Source organism: Camelus ferus, chromosome 16, assembly GCF_009834535.1.
Source record: "Camelus ferus isolate YT-003-E chromosome 16, BCGSAC_Cfer_1.0, whole genome shotgun sequence".
Lineage (NCBI taxonomy): Eukaryota > Metazoa > Chordata > Mammalia > Artiodactyla > Camelidae > Camelus > Camelus ferus.
In genome coordinates, this window is record NC_045711.1 from 45,117,911 (window position 1) to 45,139,137 (window position 21,227).

At 49.7% G+C, this 21,227-nt stretch overlaps 2 protein-coding genes across 3 annotated transcripts; one reads left to right on the plus strand and one right to left on the minus strand.

Moving 5' to 3' along the window:
* Positions 1-1,249: 1,249 nt before the first annotated feature.
* On the plus strand, positions 1,250-8,818 carry FNDC8 (fibronectin type III domain containing 8). The gene is made up of 4 exons (XM_006176544.3): positions 1,250-1,472; positions 4,790-5,156; positions 6,455-6,691; positions 8,666-8,818. Exons 1-4 carry the CDS (start codon positions 1,264-1,266, stop codon positions 8,816-8,818), a joined length of 966 nt encoding a protein of 321 aa, XP_006176606.2. The 5' UTR covers positions 1,250-1,263.
* Positions 8,819-10,428: 1,610 nt separating this feature from the next.
* NLE1 (notchless homolog 1) lies at positions 10,429-18,306 on the minus strand. 2 transcript variants are annotated; one of them, XM_032457752.1, is made up of 13 exons: positions 18,157-18,306; positions 17,878-18,021; positions 16,678-16,895; positions 16,001-16,080; positions 15,145-15,221; positions 14,874-14,971; positions 14,360-14,552; positions 13,732-13,867; positions 13,538-13,584; positions 12,608-12,810; positions 11,437-11,596; positions 11,265-11,335; positions 10,429-10,758 (listed from the first exon to the last, which is right to left on the minus strand). In XM_032457752.1, the coding sequence occupies exons 1-13, from the start codon at positions 18,172-18,174 to the stop codon at positions 10,746-10,748; spliced, it is 1,458 nt and encodes a 485-aa protein (XP_032313643.1). In that variant the 5' UTR covers positions 18,175-18,306; the 3' UTR covers positions 10,429-10,745. The 2 variants fall into 2 exon arrangements, with proteins under 2 accessions (XP_032313643.1, XP_032313644.1); XM_032457753.1 differs by having other exon boundaries at positions 18,151-18,189.
* Positions 18,307-21,227: the final 2,921 nt, after the last annotated feature.

Below are 21,227 nucleotides of genomic sequence, written 5' to 3' on the forward strand. Positions count from 1 at the left end.
CCGATCATATGATCAGTGCTAAAAAAGCAGCAGAGCACAGAGAGGGCATCTACTTCTCTGTTTTCCAAATAAAAGAGTTTTTAAATGAACAACAAAATCCCTGAATATCTAGAACACAATGATTTTGGTATTTTTAAATTCATTTGCTTGACCTCATCCTCTGGAAGAAATAAAAACTTTACAGGGTTATCTGCTCAAAATCCAATGCGGTAGGTGCTTTGTTCATCCCTATTTCACAGATGAGGAAACTGAGGCTCAGTGCAGTGGAATCAATTGTCAATGTTTTCACAGCTTATACCGCTGGACTTAGAGCGGACAAATCCACATCTGGGTGCAAAACCAGTACTGTTTTAACAGTGCCGCCCAACCCCTCAAAACTGTTATGTTTTGCTACCATGAAGTGGTTTCCTTGAGAACAGAAGCAATGTCTGGTCCCCTTCTGTATGTCCCTGCGTGTCTGGACCCCTTCTGTATGTCCCTGCAGCACCCACCATTGTCACTCAACACATGAAGACACCTGGGGTGACTGTGTGGCAGAACTTAGAATTCTAGGGGGTCAGGTATAGCTCAATGGTAGAGTGCATGCCTAGCATGCACCAGATCCTGGGTCCAATCCCAAGTACCTCTATCAAAAAATAAACAAGTAAACCGAATTACCTCTCTCTGCTAAAAAAAAACCCAAAAAATTAAAAAAAAAGAATTCTAGCACTGAAACCTGAGTTTAAGTGAGCTATGAACCCCATGAATCATCGGGGCTTTCCCTGTGCCAACACAACTGGACACAGGGGGTTGCAGCCTAGGATGTCTGGATGGAGAGTCTCAGCAGTCTATGGACAAAGTCTCCCGTTCCCAGACTCATTCCAGTACTGGGTCCCCTTCCTCAACGCCCGGCGTCTTTGTCTCTCCATCCACCACCTCCATTTCAGAGCAGGTCCGAAGAGCACAGGTGGCAAGAAGCACTTTGAGCTCTTCAGAGAAGGGCAGGGCTGCTGTAACCACAGAGCCTTAGAGCTGGAAGGGGCCCAGGGGATGCTGTAGCCTGTTCCTGGGTTCTGCCTGCTCCTGACATTGGCCCTGGGCAGCCGCAGCCTCAGATCAAGGGGGAGGCTGGCCCCTAATTGTTACACTCTGGGATGCTTATGAAGTCAGCTCATTACACCCCCATCCCACCCAAACTAAGGGTGTGTCCACTGCCTCCAGTTTCTCTCTGCTTCCTGTCAGCTTGGTTGTCCTGCATGGTGACGGCTGTGGTCCCAAACAAAGATGGCATCGGAGACACGTTATAAAGTGGGAGATGGGGAGGAGGCCATGCTGAAGAAGGAAACGCTTAACGTTCTGAACGCACTCAATCAAATGCCGAAGCCCTTTCCGAACCCCAAATCTATGAACAGGACCGTCACTACCAAAGGACTCCCACTTTCCTCAAGGGGCAGTTTGGTTAACTTCTTGGAGGAAGATGCCATCAATCTACCGTAAGACATAAGTCTGGTCCTTTTCTCCTGTTTAAGGCCAGAGCTGGGGTCTGGGGAGAGGGGCTTGAAGAGGTGGTACTTCCTTGAGTTATCACAGCCCAGACTCTGGACTCCCAGGGAGGAGCACGTGTGCAGGTTGCCTATGGATTCCTGACCCCAAATCAGTTCTTGGAGATACGCTGGCCTCTGGTTCCAGGAAGCCTTCTGGGATTAGTCAGAGGTTTGCTGACCATACTGCTCATCCTGCTTTGCCCTCACCACCCCTACACAGACATCGCTGCCCGACTCCACTCGCCATGGCTTCTCTCCCTTGGTCCTCCCTAGTGTGACTTCACCTGCCTGATTATGTCCCCCCAGTAGCCTGCCTGCCTTCACATTGCAATTTACTGTTCTTCCTCGGTGATTCTGTGTTCCCTTTACTTCATTTTACAAAACTCTTTGGGCACTTACAAGGTGTCTGGCCCAGAGTTAAGTTCTGGGAATGCAGAGCCAGAAAGCACAGTCTCCCAGCCTGGGGGGGGTGTGTGTGTGTGTGCTGGAGAGGGTGTCAGGCAAGAATCAAGAATATTACCGCATGGTCTGCACTATGACAGGACAACCAGAGGGGACTTAGTATAACTTGGGAGAGAGTGAAGGTAAGGAAGGCTTCTTGGAGGAGGTGATACTCTTAGGAAGGGAAGGAGTTAGCCAGGGAAGGGCCGGTGGTATGGGTTGATGTGGGCTGAGGGAATTATCTGCAGGGAAGTTGCATGGGTGTGTGTCCCGTGCAGTCACACACAGCCCCACACTTAGAAGGGCCCTGTGCTTGGTTTAATGCTCGGATGTCACTGTCTTGACAGTCTTAGTAATTTTTGAATTATTGAACCGCAAACTATATTGCCAGTCCTTATTATATGAAAGGGGTATGGTGTCCACTCCGTAAGGGACCTGTACATTAGCCTGTATGGCTAAAGTGACGGATGCCTGTAGGAAGCTTCACGGTATAATGGGAAAGTCTTGGGCTTTAGAGCCCAAGTTTAAATTCAAGTTCTACCGCTTAGATATGTGGCCATAGACAAGTTGATTAAGATCAGGGACTCTCAGTCCCTCAATTGTAAAATGGGGCTGGCGCCATCCAGCAGGGCTGTAGTGAAGATCGCAGAGACTTTTCGTCCAGCATGGAGCCCAGTTCCCCTTCAGCACTGGTGTTTCCAGTAAGTAAATCTAAAACAGAGATTCATTAAGACAATCTATAGGATAACTGACATCAATGCCCAGACTGTTTGGCCTACAAAGGGCCTTGCTGGGGGAATCATCTATTTCAAATGTCCACCAAGTGCTAGCACAGGATGTTCGGGCTGATCAGGATTTCTTAGGAGGAGGTCGATAGGGCTGGAGCTCAGGGAGGAAAAATGTGGCCTTGATGGACCAAACTCGAAACTGGAGGCTGGCCTGGAGTAAGGGATTTCGGGGTGTGTGTCGGTTGCCAGATCTGACTAGAGAAGTGGGGGAGATGGAGTAGGGAGCAGGGGAGGGGACCCAGAAAGCACAAGGGGCAGATGGGAGCTGAGTGGCATGGGCCCCAGGAGATCTAGGTTCTGGTTCCAAACTCTGCCATCAATTCACATTGGTCGAGGTGCGTGCTCCCCAAAGGCCCTGTGACTGCTCTCTCTTCATACTGTGGGTTGTGACTCACGAATGGGTCAGAAACTCATTCTAGTTGGTGGAGACCGGTATTATAAAAATAAAATAAAATAGAATCGAAAATTCCACAGCACATCACACACAGAGTAAGTATTAGTTTCTGAAACGTTTTAGTTATATGTGTATGTGTGAGTATACTGGCTTGCCAAGAAATATGTATTTCTTATTTTGGGTCAAGATAAAAAAAAGATTAGAAGGCCGAATTTTCTGGATTCTGTATTTCTTCAGTAAAAAATTTTAAACAGGTGGGGAAACATGTGCAAGGTTTCTCTTTGTAATAACAAAGAATTGGTAACAATAAAAAGATTCCACTTAAGGGAAAATAACATGCAGTAGTTCAAATGACTGAAGCAGAGCAGATTGATCTAAGAAATACGATGTTTTTTAGTAAAAAATGGCAAGCTGCAAATGGAGATGTACACAATGATACCACTTATTTGTATAAAGTTTAAAAATATGCAAAATAATGACATACGAATGTAACAAACCAAAACAACACATGGGTAATAATAAACATAAAATTGTAAATTTACCATCCTGGCTGCCCCTAAGTGGAGGCTGAGGAGATAGGTCGGGGAGCAAAGCATATAGGGGGCTTTAACTATACTGTTAAAGCTTTAGTTCTGAGCTGGATGGTGGCTATATGGAAGTTTAATATATTATTATTTTTTTCTCACTTTATCATATGGTCATCATTTTCAGTTTTATTGAAACATAATTGACACCTAACACTGCATTAGTTTAAGGTGTACAACATGATTTGATAACCGCATGTATTGTGAAATCATTACCCTGATAAGTTTAGTTACCATCCATCACCACACAGTTATAAACTTTTTTGTGTGATGGGAACTTTTAAGATCTAATCGCATAGCAGTTTTCAAATATACAATACAGTATTGTTAGCTATAGCCATCATTTTGCATATTACATCCCCTTTAATATATTATTCATGATGTCTTTTAGTGTATCTAAAATATTTAATGATTTAAAAAAATTTATCAAGGATGAGCCACCTGTTCTCCTTGCTTAGCCTTGCAGTAAACCTTTCTCTGAAAAACTTTCTCAAAAAAAAAAAAAATTAGAATGGAAGAAAAAAGTTTTTGAGCATTCACCCCAATATGTGTATATTTATCTGTACTGTTAATTTTTTATGCTATACATTAACAAATATTGTTAAATGTTATAAAATCTAAGTAAATAAATCAGTAATTACATTAAATAATAAACAGTAGTAAATAAATATTAATAAAGCTTAATATAGTATTTTTTAGATACTTTTAGATATTTTTCCATATCCCAGTAGATCATTGTGGTGTGTGTGAAAGTTTTAGCAGTGTTTCTAAAAATGTGGTTCTCAGAATACTTGCAGCAGAATCATCTGAAGATGTTATTAAAGATGCTTTAGCAGCTTCCCTGGTCCTATCCCAGCTGGGGACCAGGGACCAGGAATCTGCATTTTTCACTAATAAGTGCCCCGGTGAGGTTGATGCACTGCCACAAAGCAAGACTGTTCTGAGCTGTTCAGAAGCAGCTGGGGGCGCTGGTAAGTTGGGCCCAAGGCCTGCTCACCAGGAGCTTCCAGGCAGCAAGGGCTGGGGTTGCCGATTCACCTGTCTCCCCTCCCACTCCAGGAAGCAGATGCCAATGGAGGATTCTGAATGCAGCTCCGATGACACCAGCATCTCCCCGATGTCATCCACCTTGTTGAATCCCATCAAATTGGCCGTGACCCAGCCCAACAGCAGCTTCTTTGCAGGGATACTGGAGGGCGAGCTGAACAAACTCAGCTTCTCCTCGATGGCCAAGAGTACAGAAAAGGGGAATCTGGCCCTCTGCCCCCAATCTAAGTCCCAAATAGCCCCTGGGGGCCTGCTGGACCTTGACAATCCGGAGGTGGACACAGACACCTCCTCGACGCCCTCGGAGTCCTCTGTGGTCATGGATGTGCCAGAGGCACCCTTCATCTCTGAACACACGGTCAGCGATTCCACAGCTGTGGTACGTTTCCCTACTGATGCACTTGGTGAAGGCTCACTGGCCACCTTCGATGTGCCAGGCACTGACCTGAAGCTCACTGAGGGGTGTGAGGATGCCTACTGCCTACATCCTGACTTCAGGTTCATGGGTTGGGAGAAAGGGCATGTCTGTAAAGAACTACAGTGCAAGTTAGAGAGGGCTCAACGCTGTAGGAAGAGTTCAGATCCAGGGCCACCAGGGATCCAGAGGGAAAGAAGCATTGCTTCCAGGTGCAGGAATAAGCTGGGTGGCTTTTAGTAACATTTGGGCTTGGCCACAGCAGTAGAATTGAAACATCTAGAGATGGGGAAAGGCATTCCGTGGAGGGCTGACACTGGCAAAGGCTCACGGGTGAGAAAGGGAGGGAGGAACCACCCAGTTCCTGATCCAGGGCTTCTCACACTTCCCTGAGCCTGCAGATCTGATCATCTGGTTACAAACAAGATTCCTGGGCCTCATCCCTAGAGTTTGATTCAGTAGGTCTGGGTTGCCTGAGAATCTGCGCTGCTAACAAATCCCCAGGTGCTGCTGCTGGTCCACGGACCACATGCTGAGTAGCACTGTCCTAGATACAGGAAGGAAACAGGGCAGGAGCTAGTCTGGGGTCATTTTCCAGAGCTCCTCTAATGTTACGCTACTTTATAGATTTTTTGATAAGCCATAAGGATTAGTTTTGGCAAAGCCTAATATGGTGATAGTTGCAATCTGAGCTGTATTTTGGAAGATAAATCTGGAAGTTCCATTGTTGGATGGCCTAGAGCACTGTTTCTCTAAGTGTGGTCTCCAGACCACCAACAGCATCAATATCATATAGCAACTTGTGAGACTTTTTTTTTTTAATTAGCTTGTTCGAAATTTAAATTCTCGCTCTCCCCACCCCCTACTTGGGACCTCCTGAACCAGAAACTGGGGACAGGGAACAGCGATCCATGTTTCAACAAGTTGTCCAGGGCGTTCTGATGCACACCAAAGTTTGAGAACCACTAGCCTAGACAGAGGAGAAACGAAATGGCAGACAAGACAGGTGATTGCTAAGATCCCTTTCAACTGACACAGCCTAGAATATGCAGTGAGGGTACACTGTGAGGTGGGTAGGGCTGCCCAGGGAATGCAGTTTATGCTCTGGGCTGGTGGGTCCACATCTAGCGTTGGGAGTGCCCTGTAACAACTTCCATCAGCAGAGCAGGGATGGGAGTGGGGCATTCTGACCCACATTGCAGGAGGTGGTGGGGGGAGGCCAGGCCAGGTCTGAGGAAGCCTTGGGGGTTCTCTTCCCCTAGATTTCCTGGACCTATGCCCCGGGCAAGCAGCAGGTCAGTTTCTACCAGGTCCTGTTGCAGGAGGTGGTCAGGAAAAATGACAATGAGCTGCCCAAGGCAAAGAACCGCCCATGGATCTTCAGCAAGATCTTGGGCACCACCGTCAAACTGATGGAGCTGAAGCCTAACACGAGTTACTGCCTCACTGTCCGCGCGGCCAACACCGCTGGCGTGGGGAAGTGGTGCAAGCCCTACAGGGTGAGCCCTGGGAGAGGAGGGGCCTGACGGGAGCGGGGGGCAGGACCGGGGGCTTTGGGATTGGGAACCCCCCTACACCCTCACGTCTCGTCCTCCTGCTCACTTCCCTTCTCCCCGAGTATAGAAGAATCAAGTCCCAGCTGCTCTCCTCTGGGAGGTTAAGGCACTTTGGGGCCCTGGGAATGCAAACTGATCTGTTCATTCATTTCTAAACTTTGTCTTCCAAAGCCATTGGTTTTTGGATTCTTCAACTTAGTACCGATAATTGTGAGTGAGTCAGGAAGTCAAGGGCATTGGGGGAAAGAGAGGGAAGAGGCTACAGGGATACAAAGAAGGGGACAGCCTGGGGGTGGGCAGGAAAGGCTCGAGGAAAGACAGCCCTGAGGTTGGAAATAGCACACAACTGGGGAGGCACAGCTATTTTTTAATTGAAGCATAGTTGATTCACAATGTTAATTTCTAGTGTACAGCATAGTGATTCATTTGTACATATATATATATTCCCCTTCATATTCTTTCTCATTATAGGTCATTACAAGGTATTGAATACAGTTTCCTGTGCTATACAGTAGGACCTTGTTGTTTATCTACTTTATATCTAGTAGTTAGTAACTGCAAATCCCGAACTCCCAATTTATCCCTACCCACCCCTTTCTCTCCTGGTAACCATAATTTTGTTTTCTATCTCTGTGAGCCTGTCTATGTTTTGTAAGTAAAGTTCATTTGTGCCCCACCCCTTTTTAGATTCCACATATAAGTGATAGTATATGGTATTTTTCTTTCTCTGTCTTACTTCACTAGTGTGATGATCTTCAGGTACACTCACATTGCTGCAAATGGCATTATTTTATTCTTTTTATGTCTGAGTAGTATTCCATTATATAAATATACCATAACTTCTTTATCCAGTCATTTGTTGATGGACATTTAGGCTGCTTCCATGTCTTGACTATTGTAAATAGTGCTGCTATGAACACTTGGGTGCGTATATCTTTCCGAATTAAGAGTTTCCTTCAGATATATGCCCAGGAGTGGGATTGCTGGATCACAGAGCAGGTCTATTTTCAGTTTTTTAAGGAATCTCCATGCTGTTTCCATAACAGCTGCAACAAACTACATTCCAACCAACAGTGTAGGAGGGCTCCCTTTTCTCCACAGCCTCTCCAGCATTTACCATTTGTGGACTTTTTAATGATGGCCATTCTGACCAGTGTGAGATGATTGTAGTTTTGATTTGCATTTCTCTGATAGTTAGCAACATTGAGCATTTTATCAAATGCCTATTCGCTATTTGTATGTCTGCATTGGAGAAATGTTTATTTAGGTCTTCTACCCATTTTTGGATTGGGTATTTTTGTTTGCTTGTTGTTATTGAGTTGTATGAGCTGTATGTAAATTCTGGAAATTAAGCCCCTGTCAGTCTCACTGTTTGTAATTATTTTTTCCCCATTCCGTAGGTTTCTTTTCGTTTTATTCATGGTTTCCTTTGCTGTGCAAAAGCTTCTAAGTTTAATTAGGTCCCATTTGTTTATTCTTGCTTTTGTTCCTATTGCCTGGGTAGACTGCCCTAGGAAAACACTGCTATGATTTATATCACAGAATGTTTTGCCTATGTTCTCTTCTAGGAAGTTTATGGTATCCTGTTCTGTGTTTAAGTCTTTAAGCCAATTTGAATTTATTTTTGCATATGGTCTGAGGGAGTGTTCTAACTTTTCTGATTTGCATGCGGCTGTCCAGCTTTCCCAACACCACTTGCAGAAGAGACTATCTTTTCTCCATTGTCTGTTCTTGGGGAGGCACAGATTTGAATCGTGCCTCTTTGCTCCTGTTTCTGGTGTCAATGAATAGTTCGGTAAGGCTGCTGGAGATCCCATTTAGCAAACAGAACAGGGAGCGAGGGGTGGCAGAGTCAAAGAGGTGAGGTGGCAGGCTCAGATCTGTGAAGGAATCCTGAGGACTTCTGTTTTATTTCAGTTCGCAACCGTGGCCAATGACTTGAGCAGCTTCCCTGAGAACAACCCCATCCAGATCACTGTGCGGCGCAAGGAACCCCAGCGGAAAACTGTGTCCCTTGGGGTGGAGGACATGCGGAAGCTAGAAGATCTGGAGTACCTCTTTCCCTACTAGAGGGGGGCCCTGGGAAGCCCCTACCTTCAGCTTCGGCCCAGGGCCTTCAGGAACCAGAACCATGAAATGTACCACCTGCACCATGCCAGGGAGCCGCTGACCACCCTGCTGGCCCTGGTCTGGTGGCAGTAGTCCCAGACCACCACCTCTGGGCTGGGGCCAAGGCTAGATGGGAGCTCCACTCACCTGGAGACACCAAAGACCAGGCCAGGTCAGCCTCCACTGCCTGCAACTACTAGGCTTCCTTCCCCAGATCTGGGCTGGTCCAAGTCCCTCATTAAAAACTGGAGGTCACCAAGCACCCTTAAACTCTGCTTCATCCTCCTAATGGCCTCAGCTGAGCCACTGCCACCCATCCTCCTGGCTTCTGCCAGGACCAAGAATCCAGGTGGGTGGGGGGACAGGGGCAATGAGATGTTACTACCACCTCCTGCCTGGCTCTGCCAACATCACCCTTTCCCCGTAAGAGGAAGAGGTGGTCCTCAGAGACTAAAACACACCAAAAAACCCCAGCAATGTTGGACAGAGGTAGTGGCAACCAGCAGACTGTCAGCATCAGACCTGAGCTCTGCAGGACATGGTGCAAAGTGTACAAGCTTCGGGGGGAGGGTCTGATTTAACCATGGCCCTTCCTAGATGTGAGGGCATGGGCAAACCACTCAAGCTTCCTGGGCTGGGTTTCCTCACGAAAAATATGGGGATGCTGAGACCCTTCTAGGCACGGCCACAGGGTTACTGTGAGGGTCACGTAGGAGCACAGAACAGTGCCTGGCACTGAGCAGGACCTCAGACCTCTCTTTGTCCCTCACTCAGTCCCATTGCAGAGATGTGCCAGGTGGAAGCCGAGAACCACAGCCAGGTGATGTGCAAAATCCTAAAAGCACAGATGGGAATGGGGGATGGTGAGAAGGAACAAAAGGTCAGAGATGCCGTGGCCCCCAGCAGCCCATACAGGGATGGTTTGCAATTCAATCTGGCTAGATGCGCTTTAGCGTTGGAACAGAAGAAAGTGGAGGCAAGATGAATGGAGGGTAAGACCTTGCTCTAGGGTCTGAGGATGTCCTTGTGGGGCAGACAACCGTCACCCCAATCACACTACACTAACTTGCACTGGAGCTCTCACCACTGCATGGCCTGTTAGGGGGAGCCCTCTGGGACAGCCCTGCCTTCCTCTCTGTACCCCGAGAGTCCAGTGGTGCTGCATGAGAGGTCGAGGAAAGCACCCCCAGAGCAGCACTGGCTGGCACAAGTCCCTATGATGGTTAAAGTGTCCACCATCTGTGCTGTCTAGATCAGCAGGCAGCCCTGAACTAGTTGGACAACTGCATTTCTAAGTGAAGTGAATTCGAGTTGATGGAAATAGTCACACAGGGTTGGTGCTACCAGAGGGGACAGCACAGACTGAGGTCACCCTCTGGCCACTGACATACGGGCTTCAGCTGGCCTCCCCAGCTTTGACTGGCCTCCCCCTTGGAGGCACAGGGGAAAGAGAGAAGAGGCAACTCCCTGGCCACTATAATTTTGATTTGTTTTGCCCAGAGGGAGGGTGCTACATAGACTGACCTAACACAGTCCTCCGCTGAGCCCTACGAAGAATTATAACTCAAACGAACAAAATATAAATTATTTATTTGGTCACAGAATCCGGGGTCTGACCCTGAATAGAGAGGACATTCAGAAAAGGAGGCAGAAGCATCGCCTGGCCTCACACCACTCCTGCCGGCACCAGCGAGGTACTGAGTGCTGGCCCAGGGCTGGGCTCAGTGATAACCTCCCATGACCTTTAGTCTCCTGCTCTGGGAAGGGACCCCACTTGGGTCTGTCAGAGGACAGCAGGCCACACTCATTCTCAGCCTTTGGTCTCCGTTGGGGCAGGCGGCTGGCAGAGGCTGGGTCCAGGTGATGGTCCCAGAGAACTTGGGATTTCTCATCTCCTCCATCTGTGGAGAAGGGGAGGGATGAGGATGGGGATCCTAGGGAGGTGTCACAACCCCAGGAGCCCACAACAGGGGCGAGCTTGTGGTTCCTCTTGGGCTTCGAGAGTCCAGCTACCCAAACTGAGGCGAGGCACCCCTGCTGCCTGGGCCAGGACCTCTTCCCGGATGTCCAATGACAACAGTGACGATCCTTTAACAAGTGTGCAAAGCTCAGGTTCCAGTGCATTCACCTATCTTTGACCCTCCTGTCTACCAAGGTTTGACAACTCCCAGGGGACACGTGAACTCAGCCCTCTGAGACTGTACACTGAAAGGCAGACCCAGAATTTGAATGAGATCTCAAGACTCCAAAATCCAGCATGCTAAGAAGTACTGCCCCATGCTGGAGGGTACCATCAGGGTCTCCCATGATCCCCGTGATTCCCACAGCCCCGACTCGCCCAGAGAGCCCTGAGAACCGGACAGTCACACAGCCAAGCACACCAGCCACCCCCCTCCCCGACACTCACATCCGGAGACATTTGTCCTTCCCGCCACTCGCCACTCTCTGGCCGTCGGGACTCCAGTCGACAGCATATACCTAAACCGGGGAGGGGCAGGGGCACAGTGAGGATGTGGGAGAGGCGGGCCAGGCTTCGCTTCCCCCTCCCTCAGCCTCGTGCCCACAAGGGTTGGCCGCACCTCATCCGCATGGCCTGGCAGGTCTGTGGCCAGCTTCTGGGCCTTCACATCCCACACCTTCAATGTGCTGTCACTGCTGCCACTGACCAGGAGCCGGCTGTCGGCTGACCACGCAATCTGGTACACGGCAGCCACGTGGCCACGCAAGGAAGCCAGGTACCTGGGCCAGGGGAAGATGATGGATATGAGCTCTTCCAACACGTCTGAGAGGTCCTCTGTGTCCACAGCAGTGGTCTCAACCTTGGCTGCATGTTGGAGTTATGTGGGAACTTTTACAGGCGAACTTAATCACTATTGGTCATTACTTTGCAAAACTTCTCCAGATGAGTTGCTTCTAAGATGCCTCCGGGCAGGCCTCTGTGCCTGCTCAGCTCTGCCAGCCTCAGAATCCAATGCAGCCATCTGCTTAGCCCACCTGCACGACAGCCCCCAGCCCCCAACAGGTGCCTGCTGACATGTGGCTTGGAGATACAATGGGCCGGGCCCACCCGGAACGTGGTCGGGACAGACTAGCTGTGTCTGCGGGCACAAGTCACTGGGCCTGAGACTCAGAGTCCTTACCTTAAAAGAACTGAATGCCCTCTCTCATGGCTGCTGTGTGAAAATACACAGAGACTGACACACAAGTGCCCTTTGGCCTCAACAAGGGTCCCCTGCTCCTTTTCTCTTCCCGCCAGGGCCTCTGCCTCTCCTAAGTAACCCGAGAGCTTGTGCCTCATCACATCAGTGCTTCTCAGACTCGGAAGGTGACCTTAAAATGCAGATTCTGATTCTCAAGGTCTAGGGTGGGGCCCCAGGCTCTGTGCTTCTATCAAGTTCCCGGGTGATGCGCCGTCTGGTCTGTGGACCACACTCTGAGGAGGGCCCGATAATGTCTGGACCACAAAGCTACACTCCTGCGCGGCCCTGGCCCTCCGCCAGCTGTCAGATCATTTCTCTCCTTAGATATGAGATGAACTAGCATTTTCAGTGCCCTCTTAGTGCTGGTGCTAAATACATCACCTCATTTAATCCTTGTAACAAAACTGAATCTGCACATTCAGAAGAGACAGATGCTCAGAAAATCTAAACACTTGCCAAGGCCACACGGCCAGGAAGCGGCAGAGCCAAGTTCCTTCCAGAGGAACAGCACTCCCTAGCCCTGTACCCCAGGCCCAGGCCCCCCACTCACTTGCCCGTCCTGCCATCCCACAACTTGATGGACTTGTCGAAGGAGGCACTGGCGACGACACGGGAGTCTGGGGAGAAGAGCACCTGGTTGATGAGGGCCTGGTGCCCTGTCAATCGCGCTAGGGGCTTCTTGTCCTCCGCCGGGGACCACAGGAACAGGGTGAAGTCGTCTGAGCCAGACACCAGCCTCTCTGGGCCCTGGCCCTAGAGGAGGCAGAAAGCACACCATGTCAGACACGGTCTCCGAGAGGAGAGCCTGACCTTGGCAGCAAACACATCACTGATTGCTCAGGGCCAGTGTGGAGACCAGGACTGGAGAAAGGAGGCTGGGCCAGCACTAACTCACAGGGGTTACTTCCCCCAAAAGGAAACTTCATGCACATGAGACAGGGCTATTTCTATGACATAATTACATGAAAAAGCAAGGTACAGAGTGGTGTGTTAAAAAGGGGAAGTGTTTTACATGTGGGTTTGTATATGTGTGTGTATTTGTACTGGGTGCAGTGTACACATATACACGTATGTGTATATCTGAAGTCTCTGGAAGGAGACGTGAGACACTGGTAACACTGGATGCACCCAGAAAGCATGGATGAAGGTGTAACAGAGATGAGAGGGTTTCCACCATCTATCTTTTTGTGTTCTTTGAACCTTAGACCATGTGAATATGCTACTGAAAACTAAATAAAATTTAAAAAGAGAGACACCTTAGGACTGCAAATAAATAGATAAGCAAATAAAACAAAATGAAATAAAATGATCCCCAGCACAGTAAGATTTTTAGGATTATAAACTAGGATTCTTAAGAACAACTTCCCAGAAAACATAAGTTCTGAGCTGCGGCCAGAAGGGAGAGGGGCCCGAGCACCCGCAGGGTTTTCAGGGTGAGCAGAGGCAGAGTACGGCACCGGGGATGCCGGTGGATCCTCACCCGCACGAGGTTGTAGCGGCTCAGAGCCCTCTCCTTTAACTCCTGCACTGTGTCCAGGTACCGAAGGAGGAGGAATAAGGCCGATTAGGAAAATCCAATGCAAACAGCAAGCACCCCCGTCCTACTTGCACACATTAAGCTAGAAAACTGGGTCCCCCACCAAACGGCCCTCTCCCCTCCTCCCGCTCACTCACAGGACCCTTGGAGGTCCCTGGCATTCACTGAGGCCTCGGCTGGCTCGAAGGCCCCTGTGCGCAGGGCATAGTCAGTGCTGAGGGCCATGGTGTTCACCCAGTGGCCGTGGCCTTGCAGAGTCCGGCACAGCACGCCCTAGGGCGGAGGGAGACAGGTCAGACACACATAGAGCGCTCCCCAGCCTTGGGAACCTGGACCCCCAGATCAGACCCAGAAGACGGGCGCCATGGGACTCAGAAGCACAACCCTTACTGTGATCCAAGTCAAATCACCCTGCTGGGCTCATCTGTAAAATGAGGGCACCAGCCCAGATCAACGTTTCTGAAAATAAGTTTCACGGAAGGGAAATGTCAGAATAAAAGGGCTCTGCTCAAATAAGTTTGGGATAGGACAGGTTCGATAGGGCTCAGTAGGCTTCCTACAGCAGGAATTTCAGAGCCCGACCACCTAACAGACCTGGAACCTCCACTCTAGTGCGGCACCACCCATAGGACCCCTTGTTCCCCAAGCGCCTCGCCAACTGGCTCCCAGACACGTTCAGGAAACACTGGTCAACGTTCCTTCCAGCACCCACATCCCTGGCCCGAGATTTCCCCAGGCTGGTTCTGGAACCCTCCCAGCCCTTACATCATGAGCCCTCCAGACTTTGATGGTGCGGTCCTGGGAGGCGGAGTAGAGAAGCCCGTCCCCTCCCCACCGGAGACAGGTGACTGACTGCGTGTGCCCGGTGAGGATGCGCTCACAGCGGCCCGCGGTTGTGTCCCAGACCCGCACGCTGCCGTCCTTGGAGCTGCTGGCCACATAGCGGCACTCGGGGTTGCTGGAGAGGAAGAGAAACGTGCCTTTACATCTGACCTGGCAATGCCTGTCTTCCCACAGTGCCTCCCCAGGGATAACGTCCTTACAGCTTCCTGACCCCAAGATCTGTTTGCATTGCAGGGTGGCTCTCAGGCTGTGTGATGAGCACCCTCTGCCCCCACCTACCACAACACAGGTGCTGATCCACCACCTGTCACGTGGTCACTGTGCCAGACTGCCTACCCTGTCCCCTCACGTGAGACTCCTCTGCACCAAGCAGGGGAGGGGTACAGTTCTGAACCCCTGGCTCCTCACTCACCCCAGCTCTGTCAGCGTCACTTACGCATGGAGGGGCTCCCAGCTCAGGGCTGTGATCCACTTGCTGTGGCCCGCAAGGGTCCTGCCCACTTGCTTCCCTGTGCTGGGGTCCCACAGGAGAATCTGAAGGACAGAAGCTCATCAAATAACCCTCCCCAACCTTCCCCTGGCCCCATCAAAGGTATCTGCCCATTGCTCCCACCCAACCCTCCCCAAAGACCCCAGAACCTGATTCTGACCCATCCCCCAGAAAGGGGGCCCCAGGGTTGCTGCCTCGTTACCCTGACACCATCTACCTGGCCATTCTTGCAGCCTGAAGCCAGCTTCTTGCCGTCTGGGGACCAGGATATGCTAAGGACCCAGTGTCTGTGTCCTGAGAAAGCAGGGGAGGGAGAAAGGGGGACCACACCTGTCTTTATCCCCAGTGCCGAGTGACACCTGGCACACTGCAGAAACACCTCAGCTAGCTGCTGAATAAATGAACAATTGAACAAAAGAGATGAGGCTCCCCGGGCAAAGGGAGACTCCTCCCCAAGTGCCAGAGCCATGCAGCGTGCCGCCCAGGTAACACCGCCACTACGGTTCCTTACGTGCTGCGAGACACAAAGTACTTTTACATACGTCAGCCCTTGTAATTCTCACGATGGCTCCAGACTACGGAGCAAAGCATGAAGTACCATCCCCATTTTCCAGATGAGAAAACTGAAGCTTAGAAAGGAAGTATGCCCTACACACAAGGTCGCCCAGCTAGTGTGTGGCCCCCAGGCCAACAGCTTCAGCACCACCTGGGAACACGAAAGGCAAATTCTCAGGCCACACCCTAGACCCAAACAGACAAACATTCTGGGGTTAGGACCCTGAAACTTATATTTTAACAAGCCCTCAAGGTGATTCTGATATATGTTCAAGTTTGAGAACCACTATGGCAGAGGCTGGATTTAAACCAGGTTCTCTTCACTCCTAGTCAGTCAGCCCCTGCCCGTTTGTAAGTGGCGGGCAGGACTCAAGGGTAAGGTCTCTACTGAGGAACAGGCAGCTGCTACCTGGATGTTAAGGGGCTAGAACCTGCTCTGGGCCTCATCAGGAACTAAAGAGCAGATCACCTGCTCACCCCTGAGTTAAAACCCCCTGAGTGGTGAACTGCATACCGACCCTGGCATGTGAAATGCGGTGTCTCAGTGCTGAGATCCCAGAAGCGCACAGAAGTGTCTCCGGAGCCGCTGGCCAGGTACCTGGGGAAGAAGAGGGGCTGCCGGACCTCTGCAGTGGGGACAAGGCGGCAGGGAGCCCACCCGGAACACGGGACATGCACACTCCTGCTGCCTAGTCAGTCGTCTTCTGGGAATAAATCTGGGACTGGACTTCTCTCTCTCTCCTAAGAAGGAGAAATATAACGCTAGTGCCATCTGGGAGAAAACCCCCAGAGGCCATTTCTCTCCCTACCCTTCCTAAAAGGAATGACTACAGACATAACCAGGTTTAAGGCTTCCCAGTATTCTCATAGGATTGTGAGACTCCAAAGGGACCTGTTTCAGATGAAGAATTAACTCAGAAAGGTTAAGTGACTTGCCCAGGTCACACAAATAAGAAGGGGCAGAGCTGAGCTTACAGTTCAGATCTCCTGAGATCAAGTCCAGGAAGGGCTCTTCCAAGGCAGATGTCCTTGGCCCTTGGGACCCATACTTCCCACTGGGGAAGTCCCTTACTTGCAACTTGAGCCCAGAGCCTGGGTCTGTGGTAGGTAGCCTGAGGCCCCACTGAGCATAACTTTGGGGTACCCCCTCACCCCAGCCAGAGGAATCCCTCCATGATTCTGCAGCTGCCCTTACTTTCCTGTGGGACTAAAGGCCACGGAAATGACCGCCTCGCTGTGGCCCTCCAAGGAGCTGGTGCAGCGGGTCACAGCGCGGACCCTGAAGACAGCCTGTGGCTGGTAGATGATGTCAAGGACCTTCTCTGTCTCCACCGCCTGGGACTCCAGCGTCCTCCCCAGGGAGGACACAATCTCGGTATCATGGACATAGAAAGCCAGTGGCAGGGGATCCTCCTGGAAGACAACAGCAAAGGGAAGCCCTCCCCATCAAAGGATGAGTGGGGCCACCTCTACCAGGTAGGCCCTCCTTACTGAGCTGTGGGCAAAGCTTCCTTCTTTTCAGCCACCCTGCTTGGGATACTCCCATTATTCCCCATGGAACAAGATCTTTTTCATCCTTGAAAAGCAACTGCAGGACACTTACCTACCACTTTAAAATCCTTTATCTGCATCTCACAACCACCCTGGGAGGTAGGTATTAACATTCCCACTTGACAGAGCAACTAAGTGATTAGCCCAGTGTCCTATCGCTAATGACTAATTCAGGTTCTTCAGAAAGAAAACCGAAGTCCAGAATTAGGATTAGTATATAGCACTATGCAGCGTTTTCTAAACCACACCGGGCTGTATAATGTGTAAGAAGCATCCAAAAAGCTCACTGAAACTGCAGACTCTCTGCTTCACCCCAACGTCTGGTATAGTAAGTCTGGGGTGGGGCCCAGGTATTCCATTTTAATATCCTTCCCCCACCCAACAGAGGGTAGCATTTTAATAAACACGGACTTAGGAGAGCATAGGTTTTGGGTCTGACATTTGGGGTCCAACTCCAAATCCACCACTTACTGCGCAGCATCGTACAAGTGATTTAATGCTTCCAGACAACACTGTAAAATGGGGATATTAATGATAACGGGGATATAATGAGGGGCTTTGACGAGGAATCAATTTGACAATGCACCCAACGCGTTCAAAACCAGGTCCCTCTCCGCAGGTGGACCCGATGGTGGGCGTGTAAAGCGGTCTCGCCCTGATCACGTCTTCAGACCCTTCCCAAGGTAGACGGCACTGCCTAGGTGTATCACCCCTGTGGGTGAGTGGTGGGGGCCTTTGTATCCCAGACCTTCGGTCTCCAGATCCCCTGTAGGCCCGACCAGGACGGCGCCGCCAGCCCCCAGCCCGAGGGAGGAGACGCGGGACCGCTGAGCCCGCCGCTCACCTGGGCCAGCAGCGCGTTGCACACGAGCTGCAGCTTGTCCGGAGTGATGTCCACGGGCACGTCGAACGGGGAGCCCAGCAGCTGCCCGCCCTCATCCTGGAACTGCACTAGCAGCCGCTGCACGTCGCGCGTCGCCGCCTCGTCCTGGGCCGACAAGCGCGGCGGACATCATTCACGCCGCCCAGACCTGAGGGCCCTCACTCCCGCCTCCCTCCGGCCTCGGGGACCCCGGCCCCAGCGCCCAGCCGCCGCGCCCCCACCCCACTCACGCACACCCACCGCCGCCGGTGCCTCCATCTTCCGTCCCCACGTGGAGGAGGAAACTCCCGCCGGCCGGAGCGCCGCCCCCGTGGTCCGGCGGTGCCGCAGTCCGCGACATCGCCCTCTGGTGATGTGGAGGGGAAGTGTCGCACTGCACTTGGACTCCAGCGATCGGAGTGAGCTCACCGGGTACCTGCCTCCACAGCTTCCCCCGGACGGGTTGACGCCTCCTCATTCTGTCCTTCCCAGTGCCTTGCAAGATACAGACAATCTTTTGTTTTTTGAGAACTGGGATTCTTGCCTCAGTTTATGGGCGAGGAAATCGAAGCTCTGAGCGCTAGATTTTCTCCAAGATCGCAGAGATAGGAAATGGGAGTGGCTTACAAAGCCAGAGCCCACTGGGTTGAGGGCAGTTCTGCTTCTTTTTTATTTAAATGGATGAAATCAATTAATAATACTTGATGAGTACAGAAGCCAAAACTTCCTACAGTTTTCAACACTGTACAGCAGTAACAGTAACAATGATAATGACAGCAGTGTGTCAAGAATTGTTCTAAGTGCTTTACACATACAACTCATTTAATCCGCACAACTCTCTCCTGGTATTATAGGTGAGGAACTAGAGCAGAGAGGGACCGCGAGCGCTCTGACTGGACACCTGGGATCTTCCTCTCTCTCGCATCTTGGCGATCTCAAGCTCTGCCAATTCCGCCTCGCATTCTCCTACAGCAGGCTCTTCACTTGCCTCCCTGTCTCTGCTCTTGCCTCCTCCCTTGCATTCGGTACAGGGCAACCAGGGTGATGTTTCAAACCCAAGCTCTGGTCTGTTACTTTCTGCCCTAAAACCCAACAGGGGGGCTCTCGTTACAGTCAGGAAAGTATCATTCTTTCCCTCACCCTTGAAAGTTTTATTGAGACATAGTTGACATAGAACACTGTGTACTTTTGAGGGGAGGGTTGGTGGTAATTAGGTTTTATTATTATTTTTTTTAACAGAGGTTCCAGGGAGGTTCTGGGAATTGAACCAAGGACCTTGTGCTTGCTAGGTAAGCACTCTACCACTGAGCTATACCCTCCCCCAGGCCTAAAAGATCAGACTCCTTATAATGGTCCACTGGGCCCTACTTACTTCTCCTGCCACTCCTCTCTTTAAGATCAAATCCTTCTGGCTTTTTCTTAGTTCTTTCAAGGCCTGACCCTGCCTGTATCCCTGCTTTGCACATGCAGTTTTCTGTCTGGAACTGGTATGAACTGAATTGTGCACACACACACCCAATTCGTATGTTGAAGCCCTGATCCCCCAGTGTGACTGTATTTAGAGACAGTCCATAAGGAGGTAATAAGTCTTCGGCTTCTAGCCTCTACAATTGTGAGAAAATAAATTTTTGTTGTTTAAGCCACCTAGTCTGTGGTATTTTGTTATGGCAGCTGGAGCTGACTAATACAGGCAGGAATAGTTCTTCATTCTTCAGGTCTTTGTTTAAATATTGAATCATTTAACAAAGGTCTCTGCCAGACATTGTTCTAAGGGCTCTCTCTATTAATTCATTTAATCACTTACTAAGAGAAATCTTCTCGGAAACAATGTCATGTTTCCTGATTACAAGTTTGCAAAACGTCTTAGTATTCATATTTAGAAAGCACAGATCCATGGAATTCTTTCCTCCATCCATTCAACAAATATTACTGAGCACCTACTACATACCACACACTGTGAAAGACATTTGGAATATGGAAGTGAACAAAATAGGGACAAATTCTTACCCTTATGAGCGTTCTCTGCTTCTGTGATCATTCACAGTTTCTGGCACATAGTAAATGCTTCAGAAAAGCTTGTGGAAACAGGCTTACAGACATGGAAAACAAACTATGGTTACCAAAGGGGAAAGGGGGGTGAGGAATAAATCAGGAGTCTGGGATTAACAGATACACACTACTATATATAAAATAGATAAACAACAAGGACCTACTGTATGTATAGGGAATTATATTCAATTTCTTATAATAATATATAATGGAAAAGAAACTGAAAAGAAAAAAAATGTGTGTATGTATATGTATAACTGAATCGCTTTGCTGTACACCTGAAGTTAACATTGTAAGTCAATTACATTTCAATAAAAGATTAAAAAAAAAAAAAAGAAATGCTTGTGGAATGGATTACTGAATCAGAATTTGAATCTAGGATCCCTGGGACCTAAAGTCACTTTCTACTAATGGCAGACCCTTTACCATATTATGTCACTGCTACAGAGCACTACTCCACAAGGGGCCAAGGGTTTGGGACACCGCAAGGGCAGGGAACTCACTAATCCATTCATTCATTTGTTTATTCAATCAACTAACATGCATCAAGGCTGGCCTTTGTGTCCAGCAGGGCAGTAGAACTTGTCCAAGGTCACATAGCTGTGTTTTCAAGGTCACAGCGCTAAGAGCAGAATCTAGTGTGAGTGATCTCACCTACGCTTTTTTCCTTCTGCGTCTTTCTCAGCCCTGGTCAGGTAAGTTTGAAGCTCTATGGGAAAAGGTGGCAGAATGGTAGTACATGGAGCTAAGCATCAGTATGAAGACTTCATTCAACAGTCATCGGGCACTGACTCCGCCAGGCTCTGTGCCAGGGAAATCAAGCTGCACGAGATGCTGTCCTTGACCGCTGGGAGGGAGCTCACAGGGCGGGCTCAGAGACACTGAAAGGCGGGAGAATTCTGAATCCAGGTAGGGACAGCCTCATCAGCTTGCCTCAGGAACCTTCAGTTGGATGGGGAGGAACAATTCCTGCCCCAGGGGACACCTTCTCTGGTGGCAAATACATAATTTTTTTTAATGAAAAAAAATTAAATTATTTTTCCTTATTTGAGGCATAGTTGAGTTACAATATTATATAAGTTTCAGGTGTACAACATAATGATTCATGATTTTTAATGAATACATAGTTCATGTCCCGGGAAAACCCCCTTCTGATAAGGGGGACTTCGCTTGTCCCAGTCAGTTAGCGGGTACAGTTCTTGGTCTCAGGGATTTTCCAGGCTGCTCCAGCTCTTGCTGTGGGAGAAGAATTCGGTCTGGTGGGGCAGGGGTATTCAGAGCCG

Bases quoted from the DNA above. Each gene is read 5' to 3' on its own strand.
- FNDC8 (XM_006176544.3), top strand. From the start codon at position 1,264: ATGGCATCGGAGACACGTTATAAAGTGGGAGATGGGGAGGAGGCCATG. The intron at 1,473-4,789 runs GTAAGACATAAG...CTCCCACTCCAG, and splicing joins GAAGATGCCATCAATCTACC to GAAGCAGATGCCAATGGAGG. The intron at 6,692-8,665 runs GTGAGCCCTGGG...GTTTTATTTCAG, and splicing joins AGTGGTGCAAGCCCTACAGG to TTCGCAACCGTGGCCAATGA.
- NLE1 (XM_032457753.1), bottom strand. From the start codon at position 18,174: ATGGAGGCACCGGCGGCGGTGGGT. The intron at 16,081-16,677 runs GTAAGGGCAGCT...CTTCTTCCCCAG, and splicing joins GCCTTTAGTCCCACAGGAAA to GTACCTGGCCAGCGGCTCCG. The intron at 14,553-14,873 runs GTAAGTGACGCT...CTTCCTCTCCAG, and splicing joins AGCTGGGAGCCCCTCCATGC to CAACCCCGAGTGCCGCTATG.